The 22,285-nt window shown below is 43.3% G+C and overlaps 1 protein-coding gene across 5 annotated transcripts in view; it reads left to right on the top strand.

Annotated features, from left to right (window-relative positions):
* Positions 1-22,285, top strand: part of LOC119175652 (nucleolysin TIAR) — a 153,010-nt gene that overhangs the window by 19,517 nt on the left and 111,208 nt on the right. For all 5 annotated transcript variants that reach the window (XM_037426578.2, XM_037426574.2, XM_037426577.2 and 2 more), the window contains one exon: positions 7,758-7,853. In XM_037426578.2, the coding sequence (XP_037282475.1) occupies positions 7,758-7,853 (96 nt within the window). The remainder of the gene's footprint in view (positions 1-7,757; positions 7,854-22,285) is intronic.

The following is a 22,285-nucleotide window of genomic DNA, read 5'->3' on the forward strand; positions in this document are numbered from 1 at the left end:
CCAAGCCCGAGCACTCGCCAACCGGGCTCACAGGGACCTGCCTTCGCTCCGAGGTGCCAGGGATCGCCTCCTCAGCTATCACGATATCACGCTATTTTACCCAAATTCCCGCCTAACGTATCCCCACCACATAAATCTCTCTCCAGAAGTGACCAGGCTTTGTGGCGCAGACTTCAAACGGTCACAGTGACGACTCCTTTTCTTCTCTCCCTTTTTACACATGGCGAAACCTCACCTCATTGCAACTTATGTCCTAGCACCAGAGCCAACTTCCAGCACATATTTCTGAATTGTCCAAACAAACCTAAGCCCCCGTGGCAAGGGTCAGAACACCAGGAGCGATGGGAGGCTGCTCTGCGCAGCTCGCAACCGGGTTTACAGCTCCGGACAGTGAGCTGGGCCAGAAGAGTCGCCGAAGCACAGCAGTGTCCGGCCACCTAGAGCAGCCCGAAGGCTCGTCGTCATCCTGATTCCACTTCCCCTACCACACCGCCCCTCAAATGATTCCTTCGTGAATCAATAAAGTTGATTACCTACCTACCTACCCGAATCGCTACTAAAGGGTCGGTCCGTAGCTACACGTTGACTCAAAACTTTTCACATGAGTAAATTTGAATTCAGTGCTCCTTTAACACGTTCACTGCAGCATAGGTCACGGTGGGTCACGGCTTGTGCTCGGGTCTATGTGGCTGTGGTATATTATGAGCGTGTATCTGCTTGCTGATGCGATAACTTTATTGAACATGAAACTTTATTGAACATGAATGCAGAAGTACAATTCTTGTTGCAAGAGGTTATAGATTATCAGAAAATTTTTTTTAAGTTATTAGATCCCATGACCCCACCGGTGGGTCACTTTGCATGTAAAACGAGACCTCAAAGAAGTTTGCTACAGCAAATGTGTGAAATGCTTGTAACTCACCATCCACTTTGACCTATCTAACCCTTGGCCTTGGCGTAAGAATAAATTAGGTGATGACACTTTGCCCGGCGCCGTGTCAGATTGTGTTCGCTGCCTCTGCTCTTTCCGTTTGATGCGACAGATGGCACTCATGGAGCGTGGGTCAAGGTGCTCACTAGGAGCGACTCAAATCTGTGTGTTTGTTTATTACGTTCGATATAAACATGTATGTCAATAACTTAACGCACTATGACTCTGCTGTAACGAAACTGATTTCGTAATTTTATTTGCTAACATTGTTTTTGTCTTATAAATGCTCCGACAGTAGCAAACGTTGGCCTAGAAAGTGGTTGCATTTTGATGTTGAAGAGCTTGTTTCGCTGAAATTATGGTGTTGGTGGCGTCGGTATGTTTGGTTCAGAACTAAAGGCAGTGTTGTCCGTGAGTAAAAATTTGAGGTGTTTGCAATAAGGGTAGCACCCCGAGGGCAAAGGCACGCTAGCTATGGGAAGGCGATTGCGTGTGTGTGTTGGTGAGTGTATGCGAGTGCATGTGTGTGTGTGCGTGTGTGTTCACGCATGGATATCGCTGTTGCGTTCCTGTTGCTCAGCAAAATGAACGACAAACATGTCAGAAAACTTTCAACTAATGTATCACAAAACTTACACGCATTCTATAAAGCACTCAAATGGACACGCTACTCTTGCCAGTCTTGGTGTTAGCGTCACGAAGATGACTCCATTCCGGCCTCTGGTAGTGTAAGCAGCATGGTATTGGGTCGCGAAGGTCGACCCTGGGTTAGCCCGTACTACACCCATGGGGGACTTTCAGGCCAGTGCCATCAGCCATACTTTGCGCTATTTTATTAAGCTGTGCAGATATTAACATGATAAAGTGCTTATCAGACAGTGAAAGCGAGCGCACTACCTAAGGCAGTATATTGCAGCTCGACCCTTACGTCACCGACGCGGGACGCCGGCAGTCATATTTCGCGTTTGATGAGGCATTTAAAGCTATCCAAAGCCTTCGCGTATCGTAAGTACTGTAGTTGGAAGTGCGCCTGCAATGTTGTGAGGTGGTGCCGAAGTACTAGACACATCCAAAAACGAGAAAATCTGGCTTGGGGGCATCAAGCATGGCAAACTAATTTTAATCACGTGAATAGAGCGAACGTAAAAAAATAAAAAACATGGCTGCATCACAGAAATAGTATGTTTATTGATTTCTGTTCATTCGTTATTCTGCAACATTTAATTTTTCTTGGTTCAAACAGGCATAAATTAAGCCACTCAAACATGTAGCACTTGAATTTAAAACAAGAAGTTAATTTTCCAGCGTGAAGGAACTGGGTTGGTAGCACATAGGCCCACACTATCACTGTCGTGTTGAGAAGCATCGTCCTCTTCATGTGGAGGAGGCCCGTCGCTGCTGAAGTGGAACGGATCCCTTTTGCGTGTGTGCCTGTTGATTCATCATCGCCACGCGGTCAATAAATTTGGTGCACATTTAGCGGTCGTGTCAGGCATTTCAGATGCAGTAACTTTTTGGTCCCCATTACTTCCAAAAAGTCTGCAGTAGAGTCAGCTGTTTTCGCAAAGCTTTCCTGGTTTTTTGCTGTACGGTCAGGGCAGCCTGGGAAAATGGCAGGCACAGCATCTGAAGTGAGCTCAGGTTTCTTTGGTGCGTGCAACAGGATGTTTCTCTCGTATTCTGCATGATATGTGGTAGAGATTGTTTCTGCCAGTAAATGCTTAGTGCACACATGGTCAGTAGGATACAAGGCTCTGTCAGCTCTGGAAATTGCCCGTCACCACTTATCCAAGCGTTCTTGTTCACTAGGAGCCTTGAAAACTGACACGCTTCATACAAGTCTGATATTCCGACTTGCAATTCGGGACAAAACACCATTTGCCCATTTTGAGGCGCAGCCAGCGACAAGGCCACTGTGCGTACTCAGGAGTCATAAGCAGCGTTGAGGTATACGTGCGCTGAATTGCAATTGAATCAGCAAGACAAGCGCACTGGCAGGGCACAGGGCAACACACTTTCTAAATCACAAAAGCCCTTGCAGACAAAGCTTTCAGGAAAATGTTCTTTTGCATGCAAATTTCAGAGTGAGCACCGCGCGCGTATACAGTAGCGCCATGGCGACTCGCGCAATGAAAACTACTCGTAGCTCAAGGTCATCGGCAAACACAATCTGCCCTCTCTTTACACGAAGTGGCGAGTGTCAGCACCTTATTCTTGGCTCACGCTGAAGGAGGCTCAAAAACATAGCATCTTGTTTTTCTCTGTTGCAATAAGTAGTTAACAACAGGTTTGTCACAGCTAGAAAACTTGCTTGCTTCAGGGCACCGCAGGGGATGCCCACTGGTGTGAATGAATTTGGAACTGCTTCCAGAAAGGGGCTGGTACATAAAGCGATGCTGAAGTTTACTTGCTACTGCGCTTCTTTTACAGTAGACTCTCTGTAAACGGAACCTGAAAGGACCGGGAAAATATGTTTCATTTAACAGGAGTTTCGTTTACTGAGAGGTGAACATGGGTGCAGAATACAAGCCCAAAATCGGGTATTTCAGAGGCAATAGTTCTGTTTAAGCAGTAGTTCCGTTTAACCGATTTCCGTTAACTGAGAGTCTATTGTACTTTTGAGAGTCATGGCGTTTGGTTTTTGACGGTGATAAAATGAAGAATCGTTGTTAAGAGAGTTTTTTGCCAGGCTCGAGCCATTGCTATTTTTGCCGGGCTCGAGCCTATCATTGACATAAGTATTTGTGTGTATTTTTTTAATAACTTCGTCTGCCACTTGTAGTGTTCTTGTGAAATTCTGGCTGTCGTTCACAAAGGCAAGCAGCGAAATTGATAGTTATAAAAGCTCTAGAGAACCATAACGTGGTTTTTATTTTGCTTTTAGAAGGGAATCGGCTATGTTTCTTATCATTGCGCAGCTTATCAGAGTTCTTGATTACACAAACTATTGTCTTCTGAAGTACTGCTTTTGAAGACTGTTCTGTCAGTTCATGTGCAGAATACTGCACACGAAGTGACTATTTTTTAATGGCTTTCATATCACCCATTGTGCACGAAATCCTATCATCTTACAGAAGTTGTACAATCGTGACGAAGATCTTGCCACGTCCTTTTTAGGTAACTTTCAGGGAATGTTTAGGTTTCACAAGGCCAGTGTGATGCACAGATTAAATGTACTGCCAGCCCGCTGTGAAGTGGGGATTTTAACGGACAGGCCCGTACTTGACTGCCTATGTTTTGTTGCCATTGTGGGCATATCCGATTGTCAATTTACTGATTGGAACTACGCGTATTCCAGATACATTGTGGCACTTGCCGATATAGAACTTACGACGAAATGCAAATGATATACCTTGAAGAGTAGTATGCAACCGCAAAAATTTGGCGTTTGGTGATGTGCGGCGCATAATTATTTAAGGAGCAGTTTTTTCCTCTTTTCTCTTTTTTACAACAGCCAAACATGGCACAGCAATTCTGGTTGACCTTTTGTTGGCTGACATCACAATGAAAGAAAACAAAATCTGCATCGACCTAAAACATACTAAAATTGTTCAAGAACGCCCCTCATCCAAGCACCAGCTCATACACTGTGCCGTCGGCATGAGCCAAGAAGGCGGAATGCGCTTGTTGCCAATCCGGTCCGTGTCAGTAAGAAAGGTCACATTTTTTATCTGATAAAATACTAAGTGCGGCAGGACCCAGGGTGGTTTATTTTGTGAGCAATAAAGAAAATTTTATGAGCACAAAAAATATAAAACATGGACAACTTTTTCAAGAAAAGCTTCGTCCAAGACATGTAGATAAATGTGTCCCCCTAAAAAGGTACTGATGTGGCAGAGCCTTTGTACACCCCTGTATTCCTTCAAAAGTATGTTGACTTTTTACAGAACATAAACTACTCTCCTGTTAGGTTTTACCTTTTGGCCTCATCTTTCAAAGCCACTTTCGTTCGTGGCTACATGAGATGTCCGCTTTGAGGAGACTTCAGCTGCTGAGTCATAGTGAGCTGAAAGTACGAATGCTAGTTATGATCACCTGGTTAAAGCCGAATTACTGGATCTGGATTGAGCTATAATACTAAAGCTGTAAACGTGAGAGGCCTGAAGCCCCGACCGGCTGGATAGATCGCACTAACACGGTTAAGGTAAACCAGGCAAGCCCAAAATAGCTATTGCGGAAACATTGTGCATTGTACTTCTGTACATGCCTTGCAGCAGCATAATTATGAATGAGTCGGCTTTTTATTAATTTTTTCTCTCATAAGCCTTGGGAGATAACAAAAGTTACTTTGACTGTGGTTGCATCATGTGTGACAAGATTTCGACACCATCATCCGGTAACCTGGTATTTTCGCACCGCTTTGTGTATACTGGGATACTGTATGTGCTAAAAGCCTCTTTCATGATTTTGCCACAGCTATTAAGTTTATCTATCAAATATTGTTTAAATTAAGTTATCACCACCATTTAGTGATTTGTGCTAACGTAAGAAGGTATACATTTATGTAGATACGTAACTGTTTATGTATGGGGAGGTAAAACTTTTCTAAACATGCATTCCGGTGACACTATAAACTGTATCCGGTATTCCGGTAACGTTCAATAATAGTATATGTACAAGCTAAAAGTCTCTAATGAAAGCTTGTGAACTACTGCATTCTCACATTCTACAAACCCAGTGATGGAAGGGCTGCTCCAAACTCAAACTCAACAAAAGAGAAATGCTGCTCCAAAACAGTGTTGGCAAACTAATAAGAATGAAGTTGAACCATGAGACCATCCCGTGAGCCTAAGCAAAAGCAAGCTGTATACACTATAATCCTAGTATGCTACTCACTGGTGTAAATCCACAAAAATCTCAAAGGGTGACACATATCAGGCTATGGTGTCCAATTTGTATTTTTAATATGGGTTGCATTTTTATTTACATAGCAGTTTAATCATGCTTTCAATTAAAAATAGAAAAAAATGAGCATGGGGTTCAAGCTCGAGCAATTGCATTTTCTATTCAGTCTTTTTTTCACCTTTTTTCGATTTATATAGTTCACACAGCTGAGGGGCATTTGAACACAGCTGTGCAGTAAAAGATAAAAAGCTTTTTAAAAAGTTGATTGCACTGTACTTGACTGTAGTCAATTATATCATGTGCTAAAGCTAAATCTCAAGCGGGACACTTGCAAGGGGTGTCCACCACAACCTGAACACCAGAAAAGTCGACTCTCGACCCCCCCCACCGACTTACCGGATCTAGATTAAAGCTGACTTATACTAAGCAGTATAGTTGGCCCATGATTCACGCCAACTATACGGCTTGTATACTAGCTGCATGCTAGCATACGGCATGTTTAATAATAAATATAAATATTCATTAGATGCTTAAGTGATGTTTTAGACTTGAGGAGTCTTTAGGAACATGCATCTGCTCCGAAAACATCTATAGCAACCCTAAGCTATAGCATTTTTTTCTGCTCTGAAGACACTTGAGCCTGGTCCAAAGCACCATTTTTTCTGCTCCAGAATCTGCTCCTAAAAGCAAAATGTCGCTTCCATCACTGCAAACCTATTTTGATGCTTTTTTTTGCACCCCTGCTTTTTGGTCTGGTTAGTCTGCATGAACACTGCATTTTTGTGAGAGCCGAAAACACATACAAAGATCAGACAATGCGCGGACTTTATGCATGTGGGTTGCCCTATCATATTTATGTGGTCGTTTCCATCACTGCAAACCTATTTTGATGCTTTTTTTTGCACCCCTGCTTTTTGGTCTGGTTAGTCTGCATGAACACTGCATTTTTGTGAGAGCCGAAAACACATACAAAGATCAGACAATGCGCGGACTTTATGCATGTGGGTTGCCCTATCATATTTATGTGGATATACCAAATGACTGTAACTTACCTCGTATGTGCTGGAAGCTGGCTGGCTGGTGGGATTCCTTATTGATGAGTTCGAGTTTGAAAAGTTCTTAGCAATGCTGGCAAACCTGTGTGTAGCAGAGCGGAAATTGCCAAATTGTTCATTGAAACTCACTGTCATATGCTCGGGGCATAGCTTGTTGGCGCTCAGCAAGCAGGCCGTCGCTGTTCCCCTCTTCACCGACTGATATGGGAGGAGTGGCTTTATTATTTCTAAGTAATTGATTGCCTTTTTTACTTATTTCTAAGTAATTGATTGAGGAGAGGGCAATCCAAAAAACCTGAAAAATCAATGTCAAAGCATCGTTGGCAGTCAACCAATTCGATTACGCACTGAATACTAGGGTGAGGTCTTGCTGTGAATCGCACCAGACAGGTTATGCCGATCGAAGCGTTATCTTCCTGCGACGCATCTTCAATTGCATTGGTGCCTTTTGCATTGGTGCCAACGAATGTTAGGGTGAATGTTTATTTGAATTTTCCCGAGGTATGTTTTAGCCTTCAAGCATAGGCATGTGCTCAATGGGGGGGGGGGGGGGCAAATTTTTGTAGGGCCGCTGCGATGTACCTTCGTTCTCCTTGATGGGGAACCCTTTGCATAGTGCTCGGTCATCGGCAAGCACGCTATTAGTGAGTGACAAACACGAATAGGTGAACAACTAAAATAACTATATTGGCTGAAAATATGGGATTACGCCCATAAAGACTAGACAAGAGACGGGGAGCTTGCAAGTAACTCGTCGAAGAAAGAAGTAAAACACCTATTATAAGTAGAACTGGCAACTCTGCAGTTAGCCTGCTTACCAATTTAATGCTATTTTACATCCTATAAAACACTAATTCATTAGGGACAAAAAATTAGAAAAGAATGCCTCTTCACGTTGTCGATAACAAGTTTCTTTGTTCTTGCAGCCCGGCAATGACCCCTATTGCTTTGTTGAATTCAGCGACCACCAGTCAGCTGCGTCAGCGCTCCTAGCAATGAACAAGAGGCTCTGTTTCGGCAAGGTGAGTGCCATGCTTGTTAGAACTTCGAGGTTTCGCGCAACATAGTTATAATGTGCATGGCATGGACAGGGTGGGTACAGGTCATTAAAAACCTTGAAAACCCTTGAATTTGAAAAATGTGTTTTCAAGGCTCTTGAAAGTCCTGAAATTTTTTCCCATCCTTGAAAGTACTTGAATTTTCTGAGCACCCCCAATTTTTGTGGTAGGCTCGCATACCTGCCAAGTCTCCCAGATTTCGACCAGTACGCTTGTACAGTTGTCAGGAAAATCTTCTGAATATTTAAATTTCTGGTGATCTGGTTGCACTGGCAGAAAAGCAGCCCAATCCAATGCAGGCTTTTTGCGAACCCATTGTACTTTATTGGGAACGAATTTAGTAAGCGTTGATCTAAATGTACAGTAGAATCTCAATGATGTGAAATCGGCAGATGTACAAATTCGTGAAATTCTTCAGCCAAGTTCCACTTTGTCCATTGGGAATTCGGATGTTCCAAGCTCTTTTCCTCATCGCGGCTGGTCGTATGAACTTTGCTGAAACCGTGCAACAAATCCGAGAGCAGCGTACTTGAAGCTTTGGAAGGACGCGCGCAGCCAACGCATGCACTGTCAGAATTGCGGTTATCGTTTGCCACAACCGTTGTGGACGAAACCGTAGTCGCTCTTGGCACAATCATGTGGCGACAACGTTACAGAACTCCGAAAGTACACGCGCCTTCAACGCTCAACCAGTTAGTCACGTTGCGTTCCACGAATGCTGTAGACGGAATTGCGACAGATGCGATCATAGCAAAAAAAAAAACATGGTTTTGAAGGTACATGCACAACCAGCACACGTGGATTGAAAACTAAACTGATGGTTTCCGCTAATGCAGCGATAGAGGAGATAAAGATGTAAAAAACGCTAGAAGGGTTTTGGTGTTCCTTTCCAAAGAATAACCAACGTTGTTCTTGTCGATCTGGGTACTTTGTCAATACTTAGACATTAAGTTCTCAGTCAGCCTAAAGCGAAGCTTCAACGTGCGCTTTCCTGGCAACTGGCTGCGTAGTCCCGTCCATTCACGAGAATCCCAGGAAGACATACGGGAGTTCTTGTGACAGAAATAGATTTTGCTAGTTGTTTCGATGTTGGAAATATGAACTCCCTTCCGAGACTCGCTTTTTACTGTAGTTTGGGGAACCCTACCCTCAGGTGCTGAGCCACTCCAAGTTGGTACGAGACCATGCAACGCCAATGTGTACTGACCTCCCCGTATTTTAGCGATGCTTTTCCTTTGGTGCAAAAAAAAAGGGAAGGGAATAAATCAGCGCGATACCCCCCACCCTCTTCACGATGCCGAAATCTCCCAGATTTAGAATCCTTGGAACTTGACAGGTATGCATTGGCGTCGACCTGGCCAGCTCTCAATTTCTGAAACATTAATTTGGCATGAGTTAATATGGTTTGGTTTTCTAAAACTCCGCGGGGAATAAAGATTTACTGTGTCAAAGCACAAACGAAATGACATACAATGCTTTTCGATGCTGGCTCGTTCTTTATTGTGCGAGCGGTGAAGCTGGTGAAACTAAAGTGAGCTAAAGTGCAGTCTAGACATGATATAATTAGAGTATGCATGCTATATAAGTGCAATAAAAATGAGTCAATTTTGTAGAGTTGAAAATTTTCCAGATTGCGTGCCGCTTTTAGTCCATGAAAAACCTGTGGCAGGTCCTGGAAAGTCCTTGAGTATCCTTGAATTTTCGCCTTAGAAACCTGTACTTGCCCTGCCACTGTTTTGATAAAACAAACCAGCATTGGGAGTGCTCTCTTTATTCTGGCCAGCTTGACGGGCACACGAAAGTCTACTTGCATTTATCCTAACATCTTTGGTCGCCACTATTTTCATCTTTCAGGCAGTTTCGGCACATCTTTGCTCAAGAGTCCTTGCCTGAAGAACGTGGTAGTACTGCATTCTGAGGAATGTATTATTGCTCACGTTACATAGTTCGGGACTTGCAATTTATCGGAAACCAAAAAAAAAATCTGTTAAAAAAATTCTGGTTTCACGCCTGAACAAAAAAGTTATGTTTCGTTTACCTTTTTCGTGTGTTACCTGTAACAGTTCTATGCTTCTACCTCACCTTACTAACATCTGTTATTGCGGCTTCTTGCATAACACGACATTTGTGCGGGGTCTTCTGCTAAACCAGCTTGAAGCATTGGCATGGCATCCTGTACTGAAACACAGGATGCAGTGTTGGATTCCTGTTGTGCAGTGTATTCTTTGCATCCACTGAGATTTTTCGCGTATAGACAGCGCTATTGACACACAGCAATATCTATGGCATGCTGTTTTAACACTATGGCATGAAAAAGTTTACAATATTGTTTTGAAATGCTCTAACCTAGTGCCTATAAGCACTAGGTTAGAGCATTTTAAAACCTTTGAACCTAACCTAGCGCCTATAGGCACTAGGTTAGGTTCAAAGAAGACATAGTTTATTTCTGGTAGTTGAGAGCAGTCAGGCAGCATAGCCATTCTTGCTTCAGCAATTCAGGCCAAGTTACTGATGATGAGACATTACATTGCCGTTCATTGGGCAACCTAGTTGATAAAGTAGCTCCTAAGTACGCATGGGCCTTGCTATTCGGTATTCTTGACATGTGATGTGTGGTGTTGCATGAAAGATCTGCTTTTCTTGAGAATGTGGTCGAGGACTGTTGTTCCGCCCCTTGCATGAGGTGCATGATTTGAACAGCCTCAATTGAATCGCTGTTTACTTTTCTTGTCAAGGCATGACACTTCTACTTAGGAGAAGGCATGACACTTCTACTTAGGAGCTACTGTGTAATCTGGACCATAGATATTATAGTGCATTATAAAACATGTTCCCTCCAAGGAAGCATCCCTTGTGACAGAAGTGAACTGGCCGAAGGCGAGCCAAATGAAAAAAAACGTGCTAATGGCACGACGTCACTGATTGCCGCAACCGATCAGCAGGCGGCCGTCGTTGCTTCGGCGCCCGATAACGGCGATGGAGGTGATAGCGGTCCGCTCCACAAAGGCACTGCAACCGACGACCACGCAACTCGCGGTGCCGGGGCATCCGACGATCGGTGCCGGGGCATCCGATATCGTCAGCGGAGGTGATAGGGGTCTGCAAGATACGGGCATGCCATCACGGGCCTCTACAATTGATCAGCAAGCGACCCGCAGTGCGGCAGCTGACAGTGATCCTCACGACAATGACGGCATTCATCGCGCTGTGTGCGAGTTGACGCTAGAGCTGTCACGAGCAGCAAAATAGCGCAAATAAGTGCTCGTGAGCAGGACATTCTTGATCGACTCGAGTCGACACCGGCAACAGCGTCATCGGCCTCTGCCGCAGACCCTGCAGCTTCGTATGTGATGGTTGTTATGGAGGTCCTGAATGAGCTGCTCACTGCTGCCCTATGTTGCATAGTATGTGGCGAGTGCGCAAAACTTGTTAGGGGTGACCGCTACTACGGCCTCGCTAAAAAAAAAATGATCATGAAGTGCGACTGTTGTGGCGAAGTGACAACGGCATGGAACTCGTGCAGAGCCCATACTAATAAGTCCTGCAATTCATTTGCGGTAAACATTATATCCACGCGTGCGATGCTCTGTAGTGGGAACGGCCGGACAGCCATGATTATTGTTTCGTCGATGGGACTGTCGCGGTGAGAATGGCGGTAGAACCTGGCAAATTTTTCTTCAAACGATCACTTCAGTTGCATGACCTTCGTTATACTACGGTGTTGTGCGATGGTGACAGCCACGTGTACAGCGGCATAAAAGAATTGAACATTTATGGCTACTTTGATGTGGAGGAGGAGGATTGCGTAAACCTTGTCAAGAAACATATGGGTACTGCACTACACAACCTAGTACAACAACGCAAGGGGGAAGGTAAACGAAGCCTTGGAGGCAAGGGGAGATTGACCCGCCGAACTGTCTACAATGGGCGAGCGCTAAAATTGCACGTGGTGATATTGAAGCCATGAGCCAGGCAGTGATGGCTACATTTCATCATGTCACCGAGGAGGAGGATTGCGTAAACCACGTCAAGAAACATGGGTACTGCACTACACAACCTAGTACAACAACGCAAGGGGGAAGGTAAACGAAGCCTTGGAGGCAAGGGGAGATTGACCGCCGAACTGTCTACAATGAGCGAGCGCTAAAATTGCACGTGGTGATGTTGAAGCTATGAGCCAGGCAATGATGGCTACGTTTCATCATGTCACCTCTAGTGACAGTTGCCCTAACCATCAACTGGTGAATAATCTTGGTGCCGCCACAATGCAGTAACGACTAAAGGGGCCCAGAGCCCAAGTACAAATATAACTTGCCTAGTGATGTGGCTGAAGCTCTCTTGCGGGTTTACCAACGATTGGTTGAGAGGAGACTGCTGCAAAAATGACCCAGGAGAAAGACCCAGAACTCAAACGAGTCTTTTCACTCAGTAATCTGGAGCTTACTGGCAAAAGAGCAGCACTGGTTATTGTTTGCAGTACAGGCAGCTATAGCGGAGGCTGTGCTGTGTTTTAATGCCAGTAATGAGCACGCCGCTGCGGCTGTGCTAGCGGAACCTAATGTGGACATAATACTTACCGGGTCTTACAGGGCAAGGGAAAAGGACCTGCGGCGTAGCACAAGTACTGCTAAAAAAAATAAAAAAAGGGCAACCTCTCTTGGCCTCACTAAGGTAGTGAAGAAAAGGCACCATGACAAAATGCATCCCGATTACTCCCCTGGATCATTTTGAGATACTTTTTCTTCGGAGGAAGTGTGTGTAAATAAATTTTTTTACCTGTTTCACCTAAGTGGCATTTCTGATGGTGTTATATTGGAAAAACAATATCTCTGGTTCTACTCAACCAGTCTCAATAATTCTTTATTTTGTAAGAAAAGTGGTGAATTGAAAAGTGCAACAGGACTAGTATTAACTACATCATTAAATAATATTTATGAAAATTTTTTGATGTTATTATTGGGTTTTACAAGTAAATTTTGAGGTGCCCTAATTTAATTTGAAATTTTTGTAAAATGTTCATTCTTTACTAATTGAACCCATGTATCATCCTTGATCACTGTAGTGTTTAAGTGATTTCCATAATTACTTCTAAGTTGTCTGGAAGTGTTTTTTCTCGTTTTCTCAAAACTGCATATTATTAATTTCTCCAAGGTGTTACTAAAGCCTTGTCCTTGCAAAAGTTTGGCATGTTGTAACTTTTGCCCAAGTTACTTTAGAACATTTTTGTAGCACTGCAAGCTTTGACCACACAAGATCATTTTCACATGCCAGTGTCTTTGATCACAACCAGCATTCATTTTTCATTCATTTTCATTTTATTATACTGTCAGCACCATTTGGGCTGACAGGGGTGGAAAAAACCAATATACATACAAAAAAATAGGTACTCCCTATACAACTTCTATCATACATAACAATTAATGACAAGAAATAGCCAAAACACTCTGCTCTTGAGGACATAGAATAAGCAAAATATAAACCATACATCTTTATACACGACATCCTTTAGGCCCTTCAAGAAAGAAGGTACACATTCCGATAAGACAGTGGAATTCGGCAGCCTGTTCCACTCACTGATCGCCCGCGGAAAGAAACTGAACTTAAAACAATCGTTGTGTGATCTGGGAGGGGGGATGTACATGTTATGCCGGTGCCTTGACGTTTCCCCAGTTTTTATATACATATACTTCGATTTGTCTATTTTTACTTGTTCTTTAATGATTAAAAAGAGTAATTTAAGTCTTTCATACTCTGTCCTTTGTTCTAGTGGTTCAAGGTGGGCCAGCTTGCAAAGCTGAGTTGGGGAGTGGCAGCGCTGTTATTTGTTGAATATGAAACGTGACGCCAATCTTTGTATTCTATCTAGCTTAGTGCGATTACTTGTTGTGTACGAATCCCATACCACCTTTGCGTACTCCATAATAGGCCGTACTAGAGCCTTGTAAGCCAAGCATTTGATTTCCGGAAGCCAAGCATTTGATTTCCGGGCTAGCATGGTGCAGATTTCTCCGAAGTCTCCACAATGCTTTTGTTAGCCTTAGCACAAACGGAGTCTACATGCAAATTCCATCGTAGATCGGAAGCTATTAATAAACCCAAATATTTGTGTTGTTCTACTCTGCCAAGCTCATGACCGTTTATAGAGTACGTCGTATTGAGAAAGCGTTTTTTCCTAGTTACGGTCATCGTCACTGTTTTTGCGGCGTTTAGATCCATCTGCCAAATGGTGCACCAGTTTTGTATTTTTTGGAGGTTTAGATTTAGTTCTGATTGATCGGTAGGAGACCTGACTGTTTTATACATTACACAATCGTCTGCAAAAAACCTTATGGGGACCGTAATATCTTTAGGTAAGTTGTTGACAAAAATCAAAAACAGTAGTGGGCCCAAGACACTGCCTTGGGGAACTCCAGAAATAACATTGGCAAGGGCAGATTTTTTCGTGCTGACTTGAACATGCTGCTTGCGATTGGAGAAATAGGAGGAAAACCACTGCGTTAGGTTTGGGTTTTTAAAGATAGTGTTTATTTTTAACAACAGTTTAGCATTCAAGAGAAAACTCGCCTCCAAATTAGTCAATGCAAAAAACATTGCATTGCATTGAACTGGCCACCTGGTCAAAATGCATAAAGCATGTAAGTTTGATCGAAATGCTTTCATAAATAAAAAAATTAGTTTTTAAGTGTGGTGTCCCCCTTAAGTGTTTAGGAAAAGTGGGTAATGATTTGGAGCACTAGGTACTCTACTGTGGGAGAGCATATAGCCGTCTCGTCAGTCTGTTTTGCCATTTGGTCCTTTTGGACCTTGTACAGCCACTGGACTAATGTTCCATTAATCACACCCGTGCCATTAGTATGGGTCGGCTCAAAGTACCGACTTCAGGTATTTACAGAAGTGGGAAATGTGACAACTGAAAAATGAATTCTGTCAGCTCACAGTTTGTAGAAAATTAAGAACTATTTAGCAACTAAAATGCCGTCTTGTCTACAGAATAGTTGTTGGTCACTATATGCACTCCTTAATCCAAGCATTGAGAACATTCATTTATGTGTAAAATAATATTGGCAAAATATTTTCTGTGTGCTTGTCCCAACGAATGAGTAGGGTGAAAACTTGGGCATGTGGTACGATGTGATGAATGTACAAGCAGTGTTGTAAGTCTTCCTTGTCTGGTCTGCTCTTTTTACATTGATCTTGAAAATTGGCACACAATACTGCACTGTTTTTGCATCCGTCTTACTATAATAAAGGTGTCTGCCTTTCAGTCCATTGATTGCGCCAGTTTTAGTGCAGCCTCATAAGTTTCCAGCGATAATGTGTAGTTGCTGCTCAACATTGATGATGACAATAAGCAGCATAGCTGATGCAAAGCGTGAAATGGTGCATTTTACCTCAGGGTAGCTTCGGCACTTATTTCATGGCTTACAGTCTTATGCAAAAGGAAAGCTGCCTTCTCCTTCATGAAAACACAGGCAATATTCTGCATTGATCCGTACTTATTGGCCTCGCTAAAAGGGGTCAGATTTTTTTTATTGCTACTTGCCGAGCATGGTTGCTGCAGTTTGAGTTGTAACAGGAAATTGGGGCATGCAGTCTTGCTAACAATAAGCATAAGTCTTGCAATGCTAGTGCATGCAATCATTAGTGCATTCGTGTGTACTTCAAATGTCATACAATGGCCTTTCTTTTGGGGCTCAAAGGTGGGTTCTTAGTTGTTGCTGCTTTACGAGACTTGCGTTGAAGTGGGCACCTGGCAAGAAGCACAATTTTCTAAGACTTAGCATGTCACCGCTACAGTTTTCCGTATATGGTAGCCTTCAACATAATTGTTTTGAAAAACACCCATGACACACTCATTTTGATTTTGACTTGTTAATTTCAAGGTGCTTCCTTGCAATGCCTCTTTGCAATTTTTAAAATAGCAGTTTGCCGATCACAGTTTAATGAGATCAAACACCAACACGCAGTTATCTCTAAGCTACTTGCATGTGCATCTGTTGCCCCCCCCCCCCCTCCAAGGTGGTCGTTTCTGTAGTATTGGAACTTAGCACAGTGAAAATGAAGAAAGAAAAACTAATATATATAAACCTCTTAATGGAAATAATGAACATGTGCATTCCATGCATACCTGACCACTTGATAGAAACATGAACTTCCTGACCTACAGACAGGTCTTGCGATTTCTACAAGACTTCTCTAACGTATACAAAAATAGCCATAGAAGGCAGCTCAGATTTCCATGCAGAGAAAGTGATTGTCAAGTGTATTTTATGCCTTCAATGTATTGGTGCTTTGTAATGTTCACATTTGAGTGTAACCACAAAGCAAACTTCCATAACATGACCAGGTGCAGATGCGTCTGTGTAAGCAGACATTTAGTGTGTAGTGACACCACGGACCTGAGCTAATGGGCAGGGGGTTTCGACACCCTCCCACGCCTAGCCGTGCGTGGCTAAGCCTTGTCCGGGGAAAAGGGGATTCTGGGGGTTCAGCTGACACTGGGTGCTTGGACCTTTAAGGCCCCCCGGCGGAGGCAACTCACCCCTTTGGCCCCGGCTTCACTTAGACCCATGGGCTGACCCACTCGGGGGGGAAATCGGCAGTTGCCTTTTCCTATCTTTCTCTCCCTACATCTTCGTCCTTATTTCGTACTTTTTATCTGTCCTCTAATCCTCTTTTCCGTTTACTTCCAAATTTCCTGGCAGCGAGGCTTAACCCTGTGTGGTTTACCCAACCTTGGGTATTTCTATTCGGTTATAGCGGCAATGCATGGCTGTCGTCTCCAAGTGTTCACTATTCACCTACCTTGTAGCGTCCCCTTATTGGGCTCGGTGGTGGGCGGCTACCATCGCCGCCGAACTGTACACAATGTGTATGGCCAACTTTTCCCACCTCTCCCTGATCGCTGCCCGAAAGGTGGCACACCGAAAAACCGTTCCTTTTTTCCAAACTAAAGCAGTCTTTTCCCAAGCTTCATGTCATGCATGGCCAGAAAGAGAACAAAAAAGTCTGAGCAATCTTACTCTTTCTTGTCTCGAAAACCCTCACCAATGTAATCAGCCCAGGATATCGTGTAACCAATTTGAGAAGTGGCGACCCCCTGTCGGTGGTTCGCGACAAGCTCCAATATGACAACTTACCTAAACTGGTGGCATTTGGGGATGTCCCAGTTTCAGAGGGCCCACACAGGTCAATGAATACAGTGTTCGTTGTGGTCTCTGATGACGACCTGCTTGGACTGTCTGAAAGTGAAATATTGGAAGGCTGGCATGTCCAAAATGTAGTCAAGGTCCAAAGAATAATTATACGATGAGACAAAAAAGTAACACCCACAAAACACATAATCATCACCTTTGGTACCAGTGACTTGCCTGATTCAATTGAAACTGGCTACTGCAAGCTCCGTGTCAGGCCTTATGTGCCAAACCCTCACAGATGTTTCAAGTGCCAGCGCTTTCGACATGGGTCACAAAGCTGCAGACGGTGCATTACTTGCGCAAAAGTGCATCCAACGAGCACACATCAGGTACGTGTATCTCAACATCATGCTGTGCGAACTGTGAAGGAGACCATGCGACCTACTCGAGATCGTGTCCCAGTGTTGGTACAGATCCTTGAAATCTTTGAAAATCCTTGAGTTTCAAAAATGCATTTTCAAGGCCCTTGAAAGTCCTGGAATTTTTCGCCATCCTTGAAAGTCCTTGAATTTCCTGAGCAATGAACTGTCATATCCACATCGCGACTTCCTAAATATGGTACATCGATACGGGAACCTGTCAAACTCATTTCTGAAGTATTAATGTGGTGTGGTTGCACATGATCCCATTTTGCAAAAGTGCATGTGGAAAAAAAAGTTATTTTCTGGCGAGGGTGGAGCAGTGGCTGTGATAGCAAGAAATTGTACTGAATCAATTCGAATCTCATTTATGGTGTGTGATTTATGCAAAGGGATTAGAGCAGAACTAAATTCCAAGTGCTTAGTTTTTCCCTATATTAATTTCCATCTGCCACATGTCGCACCACTCAGCCAGCCTATCGAGGTCAGATTGTAAAATGGTATTATCGGTAGGGCAAGTTATTTCTTTGTAAATTACGCAGTCACCTGCAAATAGCCGAATTTGCGAGCTTATGTTACATGCTATGTCATTAATGTATATTAAGAACAAAAGGGGACCAAGAACCGAGCATTGGGGAACACCGGATAAAACGCTAGTAGGGTTAGAGATGTAGCTCTTTAGTTTTACAGATTGGAAGCGGTTAGTAAGCTTCAGATTGCGAATTTTTAGTTCTAAACGTTTGTAGGGGACCCTATCAAACGCCCTTGAGAAATCAATAAATATGGCATCGACACGACGGGAAGAGTTAAGCACAGAATGAAGGTCAGTAATTAATTCGAAAAATTGCGATTGACATGAGAAATTTTGACGAAAACCGTGTTGGTTGTTTAGGAGCAAGTTATTTAAATTAAAATAGGCCATTATATTTGTGGATAGGATATGTTCGAGAAGTTTGCAGCATATGGATGTCAAAGAGATTGGTCTGTAGTTATTGGGCTGAGTATTATCACCAGATTTGAATATTGGGATTACGTAAGCAGATTTCCAGTCCTCTGGTAAGCAACCGGTATCTACAGATTGTTGAAAAATTAACGCGAGCAAAGAGGCTGAGAAGTGGCTGGTTAGTTTTAAAAGCTTAGCGCTAATATCATCAGGGCTGGGGCTGGTTTTAAGAGCTAAACGATCTACTGCACAAGCTACACCGTGTGCAGTAATTGTGATAGGAGAAAATTGATTGGAGATAGTTAGCTGTGGCAAATTTAGGTTGCTATCGAGCGGTCTCTGGATAGTGTGAACTTCTAAAAAAGGTCAAGTTTTTCAGCACAGCCGGCTAAGTTCAGGGTGTTGCCATCCTCTCCACAGAGTGCTGGCACCGACTCTCTTTTCTTGGGATTTACAGTGCTCCAGAACTTCTTAGGGTCAGTTTTGAACATGTTAGGTAGCGTGTCATTGTAGTACTTATTTTTCGCTTCAGAAATTGTAGCTTCTGTTTGTTTGGAAACGTTTTTATAGTTCTGCCAGTCCTCCGACGCGTTTGATCTCGACGCTTTAGTGTACGCTCTCGTTTTTCTATTAAGCCATCTTTTAATGTCACGGGTGAGCCATGGATCATCCGCTCTTTCAGGTATTGTAATCACCGGCACACAAAGACGTTCTCTCTTTTAATTTGTCACGAAATAAGCACCAGTTTTGTGCAGTAGACTGATTGGGAAAGTTAGATATAAGTTCATCCGAAAAAGATTCTAGCAATCTGTTAAGCTTATCAGTGTCTGCGTGTGCGTAGTTAAGTATATTTTTTCGGACGTTTGTTTTCTTGGCATGCGGAAGAGGCAGAGAGCAGTGAACTGCCCTATGATCACTTATTTCTTCTAAGATCTCAACTTTAGTGCGGTCGAGATGATTGGTTATTATAAGGTCTAAAATATTGCTGTCACGTGTTGGTTCCTGCCCAATCTGTTGTAGATTGTGATAATGGAGAAGGCGTAGAAAGTTAAGCTGTTCATGGCGATTAGGATGAGCGGGAAGAGATAAAGTGGACCAGTTGATTGGAGGATAGTTAAAGTTGCCGCCAAGTATTAGAAAACAATTAGGAAACTTGAGGAGAATGGAATCAATGGCTTCCTGAGAAGCTCAACGAAATCCTGCCGGCAATCAGGGGGTCAGTAACAGGCACCAATTATGCAATGAATGTGATCGAAATATGATGAAACCCAGACAATTTCAAGGGGGGAATCTGAGGGAAGAAGCGATGGCTGATACTTTTTTTATGGCAATAATAACGCCACCACCACGACAACCCATTCTATCTTTACGAAACATAACAAATGATGATGGAAACGAAAGTTCGCTGTTCGTTACGTCCGCGGTCAACCATGATTCCGTACCTACGACTATATCAGCTGAGCACGTGTACACGAGGGCGTTTATTGCATCAAGCTTTTTATAAACGCTGCGAAAATTAAATAAAAGTAGCGAGACCGATTTTGACAAGTTTGGCGTGTGGCGACGTGTTTTACAGGGTCATTCAGGAGGGCTTTGTTTATTTGATGACACCATGACTACGCAATCATTTACAGAGTCGTAACAGAATGTAGAACCGTGCATCTGAAGCTTGTTAAAATGCACCGTATATTTTTCATCGCCTTTACGTTGAGCCTTAGTGTAGTCGCGTAACTTCTTTCTGGCAAGTTGGACTTTTGGCGAGAAATCTTCCTCAAGCCAGACTTTGGGCTTTTGTAAGTCTTTCAACTTTGGGGCACTAGACAGAGCTTCTAGTTTTGATTTGAAGTTCAAAAACTTCACTATGATAGGGCGGTTAAAGTCGGGTCGGGGTTTTCCTAATCTATGAGCACGTTCGATGTCACCAGCCTCAATTTTCAGATGTGTTGAAAAGAATTTTTGTTACTATTCTTTCGGACTCCGCATACCCTTCGTGCTCTTCTTGTGGAAGGCCTTTGATTAAAAGGTTATTTCGCCTCATTCGATTGCTCATATCGTCCACGACGTCAGTAAGACCTTCGTTCGTCTTGCAAACATTTTCTTTTACTTCCTGAACAGTGTCGATGACAGTTTCAACGTTTCCTGTCAGATCAGATACTTTGTGAATGGTGTTTTCTAGGCTTGAGAGGCAGCACTCAATGCTTGTGATCTGCTGTTTGATTTCAGTTAAGCTGGAGGTTTCATCATGACACTTTTTGAGCAAGCTGAGAACATCCTCAATCTTAGGACCGGGATTTGCCTCCACGTCGCCAGCACGAAGCAGTAGCAATGCGAGACACATTGACAGCAAGAGAGTCGAGGGCCTAGAGCTGAGTACACGGATAAGACCTGATCCGGCAGAGAAACGACTGCCGAAGAAACATTTAGGCATTCGGCAAGCAAAGAACACACCAATGCGAGCACGATAACTCCACACATCAATACCCATGTTCAAAAAGAGGGATCTGCAGGCCACATAAAATTCAGTAGCAGCTATAACAATAACAATTCATACCTAAAACGGTAGAAAGCAATGGTTAGACAGTTGCCACTTGTGGCCGCAAATCCCGGTGGTTCGTCGCTTCACTTCGGTTTTATGGGTTTGAAGGCGCTGTCGTCGCTGACATCACGTGGTTGGTCAGCGTCGGGGAGATGGCACGGTCACGATCGCTTCGGTCTTCTATCTTCGATAAGCAGCCAGGCGGCAGTCAGCACGAGGCGAACTTTGCAATGCTAAAACGGTAGAAAGCAATGGTTAGACAGTTGCCACTTGTGGCCGCAAAAGATTAAAGATGACACAAATATTACAGTAGAATGTCACAGGACTGCTGAAAAGCCTCGACGACGTGACGTATCGAAAGAATCTGTATGATGCAGTCATGTCATCCAGTGGTGTTGCCATTGTTGTGGATCCAGGAACTGCCTGTACACATTTACCACTTCAAACGTCTCTTGAGGCAGTAGCTGTCAAAGTCTTTAACTTAACAAACTGGTCATAATTTGCTCTATTTTTATATACCTCTTCAGTAGCAACTTAGCACTCAAGAATTCTAGGTGTTAAGTGATGAACTTCCAGAACCGTATCTTCTACTTGGAGATTAACGCACGTAGCAGTCTGTGGGGTGACTCTGGCTGCTATGCACGAGGACGTCTGATTGATGCACGAGGACATCTGTTTCCTTTCTCCTCTGGCGCGTGTCTTCTCAAAAAGGAAAGAGGCAACATATTATAGCCTCGCTAATAATAGCTACTCGTCAATCGACCTGAGCATTATATCTCCATCGCTTCTTCCCCTACTTTGCTGGAAAGTCATTAAGAATCCTTTTGGAAGTGACCACTGTCCTGTAGTTCTGAGCTCAGCAGTACCAAATGAATATCCTTCACAGATTCCCAAATGGCTGATTTGGCTGGTTCCCAAACTGCTGGTTTGGTATGATGTCCTATATTTGAACTTTTTGCTCCAAATTGACGACATATATTTTTTTCTTGGGTTCAGGCATGCTTTGAGAAAATCGATTTGGATTCATTCTGAAAATTACTGCTTGTGTACAATTTTTTGGGGGGGGGTTCGCACATCATGGTGTTAATACAAATAATGAATGTGCAAATAACTTGTAAAAAAGACATCTTGCAACATGCATGCTGACGAGTATGAGCATAACGTAGTGAAGTATGAAAATCTATCCAAGGTTTCTTTCAGTGCTATAAATTACGATCGCCATGTTACGAGGCTATGTTACTTAAAAACTCGTGTCTGGGACATAGCTGAGATTTTATTTTGAGGAAATCGGGAGTGGGAGAGCAGTGTAATCACTTAAGAACATACGTGTGTTTACATGATCCTACACATTCAAGCTGAAT

Source organism: Rhipicephalus microplus, chromosome X (assembly GCF_043290135.1).
Source record: "Rhipicephalus microplus isolate Deutch F79 chromosome X, USDA_Rmic, whole genome shotgun sequence".
Lineage (NCBI taxonomy): Eukaryota > Metazoa > Arthropoda > Arachnida > Ixodida > Ixodidae > Rhipicephalus > Rhipicephalus microplus.